The sequence below is a fragment of the Salvia miltiorrhiza genome, chromosome 3 (assembly GCF_028751815.1).
Source record: "Salvia miltiorrhiza cultivar Shanhuang (shh) chromosome 3, IMPLAD_Smil_shh, whole genome shotgun sequence".
NCBI classification, from domain to species: Eukaryota; Viridiplantae; Streptophyta; class Magnoliopsida; order Lamiales; family Lamiaceae; genus Salvia; species Salvia miltiorrhiza.
This window is the reverse complement of record NC_080389.1, coordinates 58,045,384-58,059,162: the sequence shown is the minus strand read 5'-3', so window position 1 is coordinate 58,059,162 and position 13,779 is coordinate 58,045,384. Positions and strand designations below refer to the sequence as shown.

The 13,779-nt window shown below is 36.5% G+C and overlaps 3 protein-coding genes and 1 non-coding gene across 4 annotated transcripts; 1 reads left to right on the top strand and 3 right to left on the bottom strand.

Annotated features, from left to right (window-relative positions):
- Window positions 1–209: 209 nt before the first annotated feature.
- On the bottom strand, window positions 210–283 carry TRNAR-UCG (transfer RNA arginine (anticodon UCG)). Its single transcript has one exon. It is a non-coding gene; the product is annotated as a tRNA-Arg (tRNA).
- Window positions 284–1,203: 920 nt separating this feature from the next.
- On the bottom strand, window positions 1,204–1,817 carry LOC131014754 (protein LE25-like). The gene is made up of 2 exons (XM_057942840.1): window positions 1,669–1,817; window positions 1,204–1,585 (listed from the first exon to the last, which is right to left on the bottom strand). The coding sequence occupies exons 1-2, from the start codon at window positions 1,741–1,743 to the stop codon at window positions 1,307–1,309; spliced, it is 354 nt and encodes a 117-aa protein (XP_057798823.1). The 5' UTR covers window positions 1,744–1,817; the 3' UTR covers window positions 1,204–1,306.
- Window positions 1,818–6,204: 4,387 nt separating this feature from the next.
- LOC131014752 (cytochrome P450 77A2-like) lies at window positions 6,205–8,175 on the top strand. Its single transcript, XM_057942837.1, has one exon. It carries the CDS (start codon window positions 6,490–6,492, stop codon window positions 8,005–8,007), a length of 1,518 nt encoding a protein of 505 aa, XP_057798820.1. The 5' UTR covers window positions 6,205–6,489; the 3' UTR covers window positions 8,008–8,175.
- Window positions 8,176–8,608: 433 nt separating this feature from the next.
- On the bottom strand, window positions 8,609–12,276 carry LOC131014753 (RING-H2 finger protein ATL73-like). Its single transcript, XM_057942839.1, has 3 exons — window positions 11,056–12,276; window positions 10,490–10,587; window positions 8,609–9,131 (listed from the first exon to the last, which is right to left on the bottom strand). Exons 1-3 carry the CDS (start codon window positions 11,212–11,214, stop codon window positions 8,762–8,764), a joined length of 627 nt encoding a protein of 208 aa, XP_057798822.1. The 5' UTR covers window positions 11,215–12,276; the 3' UTR covers window positions 8,609–8,761.
- Between the last annotated feature and the right edge of the window lie 1,503 nt (window positions 12,277–13,779).

The following is a 13,779-nucleotide window of genomic DNA, read 5'->3' as shown; positions in this document are numbered from 1 at the left end:
GTGAAAAGTGAAAGTAAGAATAAATAAAGTATTATTAGTGGTGGGGTAGTTGTCCAAAATAGAAAGAAAGAGGAACTTATTTGGGGGACGTCCCAAAATGGAAAAAGAGGAACTTATTTTAGGGACGGAGGGAGTATATATCTATCTATAATATATATACATTGAAAACAAGATCGAAAAAAGAAGAATAATTTAGAAAAAAAAATGATCGACCACAGTGGGAGTCGAACCCACGACCTTTTGATCCGAAGTCAAACGCGCTAATCCACTGCGCTATGCGGTCACAATGAACTACAGTCTCTAAATCAGTAATATATCTTTACAGAAATATTTGTAATCACGTATATATACATTCTCTCATTTCATTGATAGCATAAAAGTTACATATTTTTTCCTACCCAAAATGAATAAAATAAAATATCACATCGTATTAGCAAATGTTGTCGTGATCTCGATGCAGAGAGGTATGTAGTCACACTGCTTCTTAATTGGCTAGGTTTTTTCTCTCGATTTTACTTTCTGGTTTGCTAGTTTCTTTCTGTAATAATCATTTTTACTGTCGCAGTTGGCTAGTTTCTTTCTATGAACATTTTTACAAATGAGTAAATCTGCCTTTGATGTTCACAACATTTCCACATCAAAATTCCTGAAAGCTATTGAATAGTAGTTGATAGTTTCACGTGAGAGGTAGAAAGCAGATAAGCATTTATTTCGTCCAACACGAGTGATGATGCATGAAATTCCAGACTCGACTAAACATATTCTTCCTTTTTTTTGATAAATTTATAATATTAAATAAAAAAAAAACTAAATCACCGCGGCACGGAGAAATCAAACCCAACCAAGACCCTTTCACATTAATCCACCGCATGGCCAACACACAACTAAACATATTCAATTTATATATAATTTAGTTCAAATACAAATAAAAAAGTTAACCACCCTCGACTCATGGGTGGTAACAAATTAAATCATTAGGTATCCTCCATCCCAAGTTCCACTTCCCCCTTAATTTTATATATTTTTTAACTTTTTTTCATTAATTTCAATATATCATAGTATAATTTATAATTTTACAGCTGTTATTTGAAGTTCACCTATCCTACTAAAGTTAATATTATTTTTTATTTGTATGTTTATAACTACAAAATAATTAGATCGATATTCCAAATTATTACGAATCTAAAGACTTACTATCAAGAATTAAAATAACACGTACAAACTTAATTACCAAATAAAATTACAGAAGTATATAAAGTTACAACAATTCACCCATTTATTCTCGCAATTTTAATTACTAAACAAACTAATAGGTGCCGCCGCCGGTGTGCGTGCCGTGATGTCCCACGCCGCCAGTGTGCGTGCCGTGATGTCCGACACCGCCGCCCATTCCCTCCGCCGTGTATTCCGCCCCAGTCGGGTGGCCACCGAACACCCCGGTCCCGGTGGTATGAGCGACTTCAGCAGCGGCGGCGTTGTGATGACGCGCTTCGTGCTTCCGGCGCTCCGCCTCGTGGATCTTCGCCTCTTTCTTCTCCGTCGCCATCTCCTTCTGCAACGGGTCCCGCGCCGTCATTCTCTCACCCTGTATGTTCCAATCACCATATTAATATCTCAACATGAGAGAGAGAGAGAGAGAGAGAGAGAGAGAGAGAGAGAGAAGTGAACCTTTTCTTGGAGCGTGGCCTTGGTTTTCTCCATGCCAGCCTTGGCCGAAGCCGCGATGTCCTTAGCAGACTGCATTTTTTCTGCGTCGTTTGCTTTTTGATGGAATTAAAATCTTTAGCTTGATCTCTCTACAGTTGGGAAGAGAAGGCGCGAATTTAAACGGTATGAATGGCGGTTAAAGGGCGTTGAGTAGCGCACACGTGGCGCCACTTGACACGTATCCCACAGGTGTCAACTGGAAATTACATACACGATTTTCTTACATCTTTATCCAATACGATATACATGCGGATAGGAACTACAATCGCGCTATATTATTTTTTAAAATAAGGTTATAATGTAACGTATTAAATAAAAGAATAATATAATATTATTCTTTTACTCTATTTTAAACCAAATTTGAAGGGATATGATCGAATTTTGGATTTGATTTAAATTTTGAATTTCGATTTGATTTTTGTAAGAGGTGGGGTAGGGTGGGATGGGCGGAGAGAAGGAGTGGATGGGCCATTTAATATGGTTGTTTCCATCCTTACTCGTGAAGTAGTAGTTTAAATTTACTTTTCTGAGTTAAAAGGAAGTGGTTTGATTTGTACAATTAATGGTCCCATAAAATGTTATGAAAAGTTAACATGTAGATTAAATGTGTGCATAAGTTGGATGAGTATGGAATAAGTGAGGGGTATGCTAGCTAGAAATTAATTAGGGGCTGCAGTTTCAAAACTGAAAATAGTTCTACATGAGTGATTAGAGATACGGAAATTGTGATCAAAATACTGAAATTGTGATGAAAGGTGTTGGGAATAATACCTGAAATTGTGATGAATGGTGTTGGGAATAATACCTTATACTTAGTTACTTGTTAAAATCGTATATGTTTCTAATTCTGAGCAAATTATTACAATTAAAAACAGTATCTGAAGAACAAATTTACTCTATTCTAAGTTTGGGATGTACAAAAGAAACCCTTAGAATGTAAGGAGGTGATTCGTATATATGATGAAATGGAGGTGAGAATGGAATGGTGACTCCGATCTTCATTTTATTCCTTTAATTGTTTGGTATGTTTTTTTGGTAGGAATCACCATTCTATTTGAAATCATCATTCCTACATCCATGAGAATCACCATTCCTGGCACCTACGATGATATGAGCTTATAAATTTAAGTTTTGACATGTATATTTGTATGAAACATGCATCATCATCATCATCATCATCATCATTATTATTATTATTATTATTATTATTATATCCAAAATATAAAAAGTTTTTTTAATGAAAAATGTTTTTTTTAATACAGTATTATCAACTTTTATAAACAATAGTCTAATATATGCAACATAGTCTAATTTTACACTACAAATCACACGGACCCACATACCATTATTTATGGCACATACCTTTTCGGCAAGGAGATTAAGGAAAGTAAGAATGTAAGTGATAAAGGTACGTGAGCCCATGTGACTTGTAGTGTAAAAGTGTGTAAAAGTATGTGGGCCCGGCCAATGCGATTTGTAGCGTAAAATTATTACAAAAAAATAGAAAAATGAACCATTTAACTTGGGACACCCCTAAATGTACGTGCCATTAATAATGGGACAGAGGGAGTAAGATTCTAAGTATTTATTTTATATAATTTATTCTTCTTCTATCATTAATGTCTCACTTTTCATAATGAGATGCTCTATTACAAATGTCTTATTTATTTTTTGGCAATATATTCTCTCTTTATACTTAATATTTAAATAATTTTTATCAACTCAATTTATCTATTTTCTACATATTTCTTAATATCCGTGTCCAAAAATAATGGGACATTTATAATGAGACGAAGTGAGTAACATTAATTATGTGTACAACGTACGTTCATTATGCTAATTTATTAAATAAATAAATGTAATATATGCACAATTACATTAGTGATTTGTCAATTATTGGTGTACATTATAATTCCTTACATATAATCCATTTATTTGGTAGTGATCATTACCTATATTCACTTATATATAACAAAACAGTAGAATAAATTACAGTTGTGGGTCTGCAAATTTTAATGGAGGAGGAGAAGTTGTTGATATAAATTAAATCTACCTCAGCCAACTGTCTCTCTCTAACCACTCATTCCTATTTGTCACATGCCTAGTTTTCATCCATCTCACTCATAAATTAATTGCACTAAATTTACACTTACTTTTTAGATTTTTTTTGTTAGCATTGAATTTTTGACCTAACTCAGTAAATGTTATAATTAACTATACTTAGTATGAGGGGGCGGTTATTCAATAACAATAAATCTATGCAGCCACATTGTGGGCACCCACACACTAATATAATAAGAATAATCTTGAGTTATTTAATTTATTTTTTTAAATAAAAATAAGATTTAGTTATTTTATTATATTCTCTACATTGTACTTATTTTTTAAATTTTTTTTTGCATTTTTTATTTTTTATTTATTTTTTAATAAAAATAAAAAAGTTATCAAAAAATTGCAAAAAAATTACTATAATGTAGAGAATATGATAAAATAACTAAATCTTATTTTTATTTTAAAAAATAAGTTAAATAAATTAAATTATTTTTTACTTAAGTAAATTGTGGGTAGCCACAATGTGGCTGCTTAGCATTACTCAATTCAATAAACCACCCTTATTTTAAGAATTACGAACCAGCAAAAATGCATGAATTTTATGTATAACACGCATGAATAAATTGTATAAAGGTATGAATTGCGAAAAATAATTTTTTGCTACCTTTGGGATTCGAACTCAGGACCATGAAAGTATGATTAATATTGGACGTATTGGGCGGTTTGTCCATATAGATTGTGTTGGATTTAATGGATTAAATAAATTTAGTCGACATCTTATGATAATATGTTATTTGATTAAATAAACTCGGTGTGTGACTTAATTTCGAGATAATGTTACGTAAGATAGGATGAATCATAACTTGTGAATATAGGTTAACAAAATGAGGTGGTCTTGGGTACATTCGAGTAAAACCGTACAATCGGGTATCACTCTCACTTAGATCTTGACCTATACCCTGATCCGAATCCATATTTTAACTTTAAAGTGATAAATAATCACTTAATTATATGATTTGAGTGCGAGCTAAGTTATTTATCACGGGTCAGTCATGCAAATCAAATATTGATTAAATTGGATTATTCTATCAATATTCATGTCTTATCACTCAAATTTTAGTGATGTGTTTAGTTGCTCAAGATTATATAGGCCCAAAATTATTCAGGATTAAGTGAGCTCAAGATTATTCAAAATAAATTTTGTCATAGTAAAGCTAAGATCTAGATTAATTTATATTATTCGACACGCATAGTGAAATTAATTTGATTATTTTGGTTACTCGAACCCGAAATATATATGCCATATTTCCCTAACCGTTCCCGAACCGTTTTGGGTGATCAGTTACCCAATAACCGATTTGGTTATTTGGGTACCAAACACACTCCGTTTAACAAAAAAATTCAAAAATCTACTACCTTGGATCGAACTCCGGTCTTCAACAATACAAAAAACAATTCATCCACTAAACCAAAACAAATTCTTATACTTTTAATACAATATAATTTTATTTTACCAAAAATTTATTTTTTTTATTATTTTTTTAAAAATATCATAATTAAAAAAATTATATAATAATTTTAATTTTTAAAATATATATAATAATTATTAATTAAATATTTATCGATTATTCGGTTAACCCGAATAACCGATCGAATTAACTGATACTTGAAATTCCTGAAAAAACTAATATCCAAACCCAAAATTTCTCAATTATTAGATAACCGAACCTGAACGGTTCGATTCGGTTATTGGATATCCAAAATCCAATATCTATTTAGAGAGCCCTACCTACATATATGATTATGCTGATAACATAAAATTCATGAGATTGAACATAAATCAAACAGCCTATATTTTGAACATATGTAAACTAGATTAATAAACCTCGTAAATCAAGTTGGATCCTCCGTTGCGTCAATATTGCGTTTACAAATAATTGATCATGTGTCAATTAGAAACTTTATACTATTTAATTTCACATGACATTCTTGAAATTTCCTAATTAAAATTTGGTAGATTTGTAAACTTTCATCGACATGTATCAACCATATATCATGACGATAGAACTACAATCATGATAGTAAATATATACTACCTCTATTCAAAAGAGAACTTTCTAAATTTTTTTTTTGGACGTCCGCAAAAAAAATTTCTATTTATTTTGGACTCTAATTACAACACCTTTTCACTATTCCTAATACATTCAACAACCTTTTCTCCATTCTCTCAATACACTAAATAACTTTTTTTTTTTTAATTTGTGCCACATTAATTAAGAAGTTCTTTTGTGAATAGAGGAAGTATGATAATGCGGTGAAGCTAATTTTTTTGAGTACCAATAGTTAATTTTGGAATGAATACAAAAGTCCCTAATCCTAATCAAGTGCATATTATTAAAACATTAAGGTCGTCTTGATATACTAATTAATACTATGATATAGTGAAGCTATAATATTCAGATTACCAATAGTTATCGATCGAATGAACACATATGCATGTACATTAGTAATTACAGTATATATATGGTATGGTATAGTGAAACTAATAATTCCTGACAAAAAACCCTAGCTATCCCCAATCAACTGCATATTATTAAACCCTAAGCTAAGCTGACTTCTTAGTTGAACGATTTCAACAGCCATAACTCATCTTACCTGCAATTTCATGCACTCCTCCATTAATATATCCCCACCATTTTCTGCAACTTTCCTCATTCGAACCCTGCAGCCATGGATTCTCTCTCCCTCTCATCCCTACCATTCCTTGTAATACCACTTGTTATCATCTTCCTCCTCTCCCGCAGCCGCAGCCGCACCTCCTCCTCCAAGAAGCTCAAGCTCCCACCGGGGCCCCCGGGCTACCCGGTGGTCGGAAACCTCTTCCAAGTGGCCTTCTCCGGCAAGCCCTTCTTCCAATACATCCGCGACCTCCTCCCCATTTACGGCCCCATCTTCACCCTCAAAATGGGGACTCGCACCATGATCGTGGTGGCCAGCAACGACCTCGCCTACGAGGCCCTCATCGAGAAGGGCCCCATCTTCGCCACCCGCCCCTCCGAGAATCCCACCAGGATCATCTTCAGCTCTAACAAATTCAGCGTCAACGCCGCCTACTACGGCCCCGTCTGGCGCTCCCTGCGCCGGAACATGGTCCAGAACATGCTCTCCACCGCCCGCATCCGCGACTTCCGCAAAACTAGGGATCTCGCCATGGACAGGCTCGTCGACCGCCTCGCCGCCGAGGCCGCCGCCAACGACGGCGCCGTTTGGGTTCTCAGAAACGCCAGGTTCGCCGTCTTCTGCATTCTGCTCGATATGTGCTTCGGCGTTGAAATGGATGAGAAAACCATCCAATCCGTCGACGACATGATGAAATCCGTGCTCATCGTTCTGGATCCGAGGATGGACGATTTCCTCCCCATTTTGAGCCCATTCTTCTCCAAACAGCGGAAGAGAGTTCAGGCGGTGAGGAAGAAGCAGATCGAAACCCTAGTTCCCCTAATCGAGAAAAGGCGGCAAGAGTGGATCAAGCACGGCAGCGCCTCTAATTCGTTCGCCTACCTCGACACGCTCTTCGACCTCAAGGTGGAAGGCCGGAAGTCGGCGCCGACGAATGAGGAGCTCGTCACGCTCTGCTCCGAGTTCCTCAACGGCGGCACCGACACCACCGCCACGGCGGTCGAGTGGGCGGTGGCGCGGCTGATCGAGAACCCTGCGATCCAATCTCGCCTCGCCGACGAGATCCGGGCGACGGTGGGGGAGAAGAAGGTGGACGAGAAGGACGTGGAGAGGATGCCGTACCTGAACGCCGTGGTGAAGGAGCTGCTGCGGAAGCACCCGCCGACCTACTTCGCGCTGACGCACGCGGTGACGGAGCCGACGAGGCTGGGCGGCTACGACATCCCGACCAGCGCCAGCGTGGAGTTTTTCTCGGCGGGGATCGCGGAGGATCCGAAGGTGTGGAGCGACCCGGAGAGGTTCGACCCGGATCGGTTCTTCGCGGGGCGGGAGGAGGCGGATATAACGGGCGTGACCGGGGTGAAGATGATGCCGTTCGGAGTCGGGCGGCGGATCTGCCCCGGCTTGGGTATGGCCACGGTGCATGTCAACCTCATGCTGGCCCGGATGGTGCAGGAGTTTGAGTGGTCGGGTTACCCGGATACCGCCAAAGTCGATCTTACTGAGAAGCTCGAGTTTACGGTCGTGATGAAGAATAGTTTGAGGGCTGGGATCAAGCCACGTGGATAGATGAGATGGAGATGGATATGGATGGGTAATAAAGCTTCTATTCAATTATTGTTGTTGGTTTTGATAATTAATTATTTGGTATTTGAGTTTTGAAGCTTTAATTTGATTCGTAGTTTGTACTCTGCTCAACAAAACTTTACTTGTGAAGATTACTGTTTTTTTCTTAAATGCGTAGTGCTAAACTTTTTGTGCAATAGGCTAAAGAATCAATTCATGCTTATTTATGGTCACTATTCTAGAGTTCAACTCAATGCATGCGTGCCATCAAATTATTATTATTATAAAATAATAATACAAAAGTGTTGAAGATAAGGCAAGTTTGAGAGGAAAATGGAACGGTTCATTGTCGGGATTCCAATTCCAATTTAAAATGTCAAAATTACAAACCATCTTTGTTTTTTTGCAATCCTTAATGTTTCAGCAATAAAATTAGGTTGTTTTAGTAACACATATTGACAAAATTTGATGAAAAAATAGAGAATGTTGTGAATTACAACATTTTACAAGCTGTGTGAATGTTGTGCTATTTCTGAAAATTAAATCCAAAACCTTGAAGTGATTAGGAAGTTCAAAGAAAACCTTAGAGAGAGAGATCTGAGACTAATAAGACAAGCAGGAACTATATATATGACATTGCTTTCCAAATGAAGTAAAAGGAGAAAAGAAGAGGAAAATACAGGAGCAGAAACCAACAGCATATTTACAGAAAGCCAAGGTGAAACCAATTCCAAAGATCTGGTCGGATAATGGCTCACTATTGGTTCGACGACGGGCTCTCTGGTTTTCGACTCTTTTCACGACCGTTGCTGTGCCCTGCGCCTCCCTCCGATGGCTCCTCGACATGGTGGTTGGACAGCTGCCTATTCCCGTTTGCCATGCAGTGGCAATAGTGCGCGTTAACTGATTGCATCCGGTGCTGAGACCGCACTGCTTGGCTAAACATCGGCTGCATATACCACTTCCTCTCCGGAAGCTCGAGCAGAGAGATCCGACAAACGGGACACGTGGATTGCTGCTGCAGCCAGATCCCAATGCACGTTGCGTGGAATGCATGCCTGCACACTGGCAGCACACACAGCGTGTCTTCGTCGTGGTAGTCGCCCAAGCACACCGTGCATCTCTGGCTGAGATTGGTCAATAAATTTATCACTTACGGATCAGAAAAGGAATAAAAAGTGGAAATGGTGGTTATGTGAACATGAGTTGCATATTAAAGAAAGCTATGATTCTGTTAAATCTATGGTCAGTTTACGAGACAATACTAAGCACCACGTTTACCGTTTGCAACACGCCTAGACTATGTGCTTCGAGGAAATCATGAATGCACCTATGTCTCGATGAATTACAACCAAGGTGATCTACATGTTTACGCACTTCAAATACGGAGAGGTTTAATTGGCAACGCTCAAATCTACACGGAAGGAGAGATGAGAGACCGAAATTGGGAAGGAAATGATTTAAATTTCGACAATAGTCTCATATAAGCAAGTCTTCATACACAAGAAAGACTCCCCTTAAACAAGAATGGCAAGTAAAGATGGAACTTTCTTTGCCCTTTTTTCCCACTATTCATAGGCAGGGGTTATGCTTGGTACTTCTTTTTCGACAACAAGTTTTTCAACTACCTTGTATAAACAATTTTCTAATAAAGATATTGAGATACACTTCACTTAGAAATTAGAACGTGAATATATCATATATAGGTCGGATGACGGGGCGAGAGCCACAAAAGGTTCACTACTAGACCCCTAGCACATACATCATTCCATCGGGGCTTAATACACGGAGAAGGAAAACTCGACAAAAAATAAGAGAAGCAATCAGTTCTTCCAAGGCTAACTTAACCCCAAGCATAAGGTGGCTCCCAAACTTGACAGTACTGCTTATAAATTTTCAGAGACTAGAGATGAAACAAGGTTCGTGTAGAGGATAGTTGCGTAGAAATATAAACACTTCAAATAGTGAGTTGTCGAGTAGGATGAGGTAACAAACAGGGAGAAAAACCAGCAGCCAGAAATCCAGACGAAGTCAGAAAATTAAGCAAGATACTATAATTAAGGTTGAGACAAGAGGATAGATCTATGTTAAAATGCCCATCAAAGTTTTTCTACGAGAAAAGTTCACATTACCATGGATGGGGAACCATTCAACTTGACTATCCACTGAACAACAGACAGAGTTGTCGCACTTAAAAACGTAATTTGACCTTATATTGTCTTTTAAATTCGCATCCCAACCCAACCAAACTCTATCAACATTCAGCAGGAAGCACCGCAGGAATGTAATAAGTAATATAGTGATACAACAATATTATACTCTGCTACACACGTTGTATAATCAAGGATTTGCAAAAAAGGCACACAATTTAATCATGAAGAGTTCAAGTGAGTTAAATAGCGTTTAGGGAAAGCTAAAAGTTGCTCATTCAACAAGAATCCCATAGTGAGGAGAATAGGAGAGAGACTATAAACTATCAACTTACCAAGCATTTTCTTCTGAGGACAAACATAATTCTCTATACTTCATCATAGGAAAGTTGGCCAGCGCTAGAGGCTCGAGACCATGAAAACCCCTCTCCAACTGTTCAACAACAGAGCAGAATTAAAACGAGTAAGAAGAGATCCATATAGAAAGATAGCTCTTGGTTAACTATGAATCTATGATGAAACAACTTTCTCATTCACAAACACAAATTGATCAAAAACATTATTTGGCTTAACATAAAAATGACAAGCATAAATCTTACGGGGCATATTAAACATTGTTGTATCTATATATAAAGAAGTGGCATTCCCTCATACCAGCATAGAACAATGCAACTCGATTCCAAACACTCATCAATCGTTTTTGTAAGTGTCTAGAACAGCATAAAACCTCTCTCGAACACCTCCCACACAGTCTATAAATCAAATTGCACAAGATGTAACTAACTACACACAACTAAATTCAAGATTTGGATAAACATGGGAACATGAAAATCAGCAACAAAATCGAAAACGAAACAATTAAGTGCAGCAAGTAGCTAAAAATTAGAAGAGGAATGCTTACATTGCTAAGATCAGATCTATTTGCCCTGGCAAGAGACCTGCGTGATGCACTCAATTGTATCCTAGCACAAATCAGCCTCGTGCACACAAACACTATGAACATGATACTCAATCCAAATCCAATCACAGTCATCACTAAATTTATGCCTGGAGTTATCATTTTTACCCTTTTTTTGCTATTGTTTGCTGCCTACTGTACAAAAGCCAAACACCCCAATTCGCCTTTCCTTTTTTGAAATACACCGCTCTCTACTCTTTCTTCTAATTATTTGAGTGTCCCACAACTGCAAATACCAGAAATTTTCAAATCTTGTACTGTTCATAACAGCTAAAATGAAACCCCTCCAAACAAACCTACAAATCAAGAAATTAAAAAAGCTAGAAAAGACTGCATCTTTGAACAACTACTGCATACCTATATTCTAATCTTTCCACACACACACACACACACCAAAAAAAAAAACAATCTTTATCAAGTCTAACCCCTCTTATACCTCCTACGACTCCTCCCTCTCCCCCTCTCTCTCTCTAACACAGAAATGCCGATGTGTGTGCAAAGAAACATTTGCTATTTAGACCTCACATGTAAAGAAGAAGGTAACGGTAAAGGTGGGGGAGAACCCATGGTGGAATTTAGCTGAGCCCAAGTCAACGAGCCCCATGGTGTGAAATACAAGCAACCAAAGAAAAGGGGTACAAATTCAAATAAGGGAGAGAGAGAGAGAGAGAGTGGCACCTCTAATGGTGAGAATTAAATTGTAAAAGAAAAATATATTTATATAGTAGTATTAAGAAGAAGTGAATGAGAAGAAAAGATGCATCTGAAAACAAAACAATATGAGACAATGAAATGAATGAATCAATGAACTGATTATTTAATGGCAATATCACTAACATTTACCTATTCCTATGGTCATTTTCCAAAGAGAAAAAAATAAAGAGAAAAAGATTAGATATATTTGACTTGATGGAGACAAATTGTCAAGAATTAAATATTGGAAAATAAATTTGAAATATCTTGCCATTTTAGTGAGCTGTGATTAATGCATAATCACAGTGGGCAGAGGAGATAAGTGTGCCCACCATTTTCTGTCCCACTTCTCTATTTTGCTGACTGCAACTCATATTATAAACAATAAACCCCTAATAATCACATCAAAATATGAGAGTAGCAGCATCAAATGTGATCTCATTATTTTGTGGGTCTTGTCAATGCTCAAATAGCATGAATTCGATTAGTACCAATGTCTTTTAAATAAGACCTGTTGCACTGAAAATGTCTAGTATGATTTGTCTCCCCTTTGCGTAGGTAGAAATTGAATCACCTATTTCACAAAATTGGAGTTTACCTAGAATATAGGATTGGGATTGGGAATGGAGTAGAGTTGGTGGGCTTGTTTATAGAAAAATAGCGATTTTTTCGTGCACTCTTGTACATTCTGATGCACATACATATGTAATGAATTTGATCTATTTAAAATATAATTGTGATTATTAAATTTTAGTTAAACTTTAAAAATTCTAATTAAAAATTAATAGTTTCTTATAAAAATCTTAATTAATAATTAAATAATTATTATATAGTTAATTAGTTAATACTTAAAGTATTTTTTTTTTCTCTAGAATCTGATATTTCATGTTGTGGTGATACTGTTTTTGTTGGTTATTTGCCCCATTTCTAGCTCAAGGCATTATTTTCCCCAATTATTTATTATATTCGAATTGGCTTTTTCAATATTAAAAAAAGATAACGCAATTAACTTTTTCCTTTTTTGACAAAAGAAAAGAAAGTGGCTCTACAAATTTGAAACTGACATGGAAGAATTTCTCCTTGAGAATGTTTCATAATTATAAATTTGCGTATAGCCATGTAGATTTTGCAAATCTATAATTTTATTATTGTATTAATTAGACCAAATCTATGATTAGTAAATAATCCAGAGCAGCATCTATTAGAAAGATGGACTAATAAAGATTCTGTCGTGTTTATGCAACTTATAAATCCTTGTACCTCGTATTTAATTAAGGCAAAATAACTTTTTGGGTGATAATTGACACCGACCAAAATATTTGGGCAAACGTATCAATAGATACAACTTATCCTTTGCTGTGACAGATAGGCTATATAGTCTATTTGCAATTGAATAGTTTATTATTATGTTTAAATTTCATTGTAAATAAATCTTATAATTGTAATTGATAATTGTTAGTATTTTAATGACTTGTATTTCTGTGAAAATATGCGTAACTCTATGTAGATTAAAAAAACATACTATATACTAACCCGATTATTTGCTCGATATAACATTTATGCGATTAGAATTGATTGTTTTCGTAAAACAATTTGATGTATGGAATTGTAGATCTTTTATGGTTAAGTTAAACATTTTATTGCTGCTAGAAAAAAGTACTAAGTGGCAAGAAAATTGTTGGGAGGGTGGGGAGGGAGGAAGAAAAGTGGTTTAGTGGCAATATTCAAAGGATTATGGGGAATGGTAGAGAGGTTAGTTTTTGGGGTGAGACGTGGGTGGGGAACAGCAACCTTAAGATCCTCTTCCCTAGACTTTTTAATCTTAGCCTCTTTAAAGATGGTAATGTGGAGGAGGCTGGGAAATGGACGGAGGAAGGGTGGGTGTGGGATCTCAAGTGGCGAAGGGAGCTGAGGGAGAGGGAGAAAGAGATGGAGGAAAATTTGCGGTCAGTCATTGGGGCGCTTTCTCCTTGC

Coding starts and splice junctions, on each gene's coding strand:
- LOC131014754 (XM_057942840.1), bottom strand. CDS start 1,743: ATGCAGTCTGCTAAGGACATCGCGGCTTCGGCCAAGGCTGGCATGGAG. Junction 1,586..1,668: donor AGGCCACGCTCCAAGAAAAG/GTTCACTTCTCT, acceptor TGGAACATACAG/GGTGAGAGAATGACGGCGCG.
- LOC131014752 (XM_057942837.1), top strand. CDS start 6,490: ATGGATTCTCTCTCCCTCTCATCCCTACCATTCCTTGTAATACCACTT.
- LOC131014753 (XM_057942839.1), bottom strand. CDS start 11,214: ATGATAACTCCAGGCATAAATTTAGTGATGACTGTGATTGGATTTGGA. Junction 10,588..11,055: donor ATAGATCTGATCTTAGCAAT/GTAAGCATTCCT, acceptor GTTGTTGAACAG/TTGGAGAGGGGTTTTCATGG. Junction 9,132..10,489: donor TCCTCAGAAGAAAATGCTTG/GTAAGTTGATAG, acceptor GACCAATCTCAG/CCAGAGATGCACGGTGTGCT.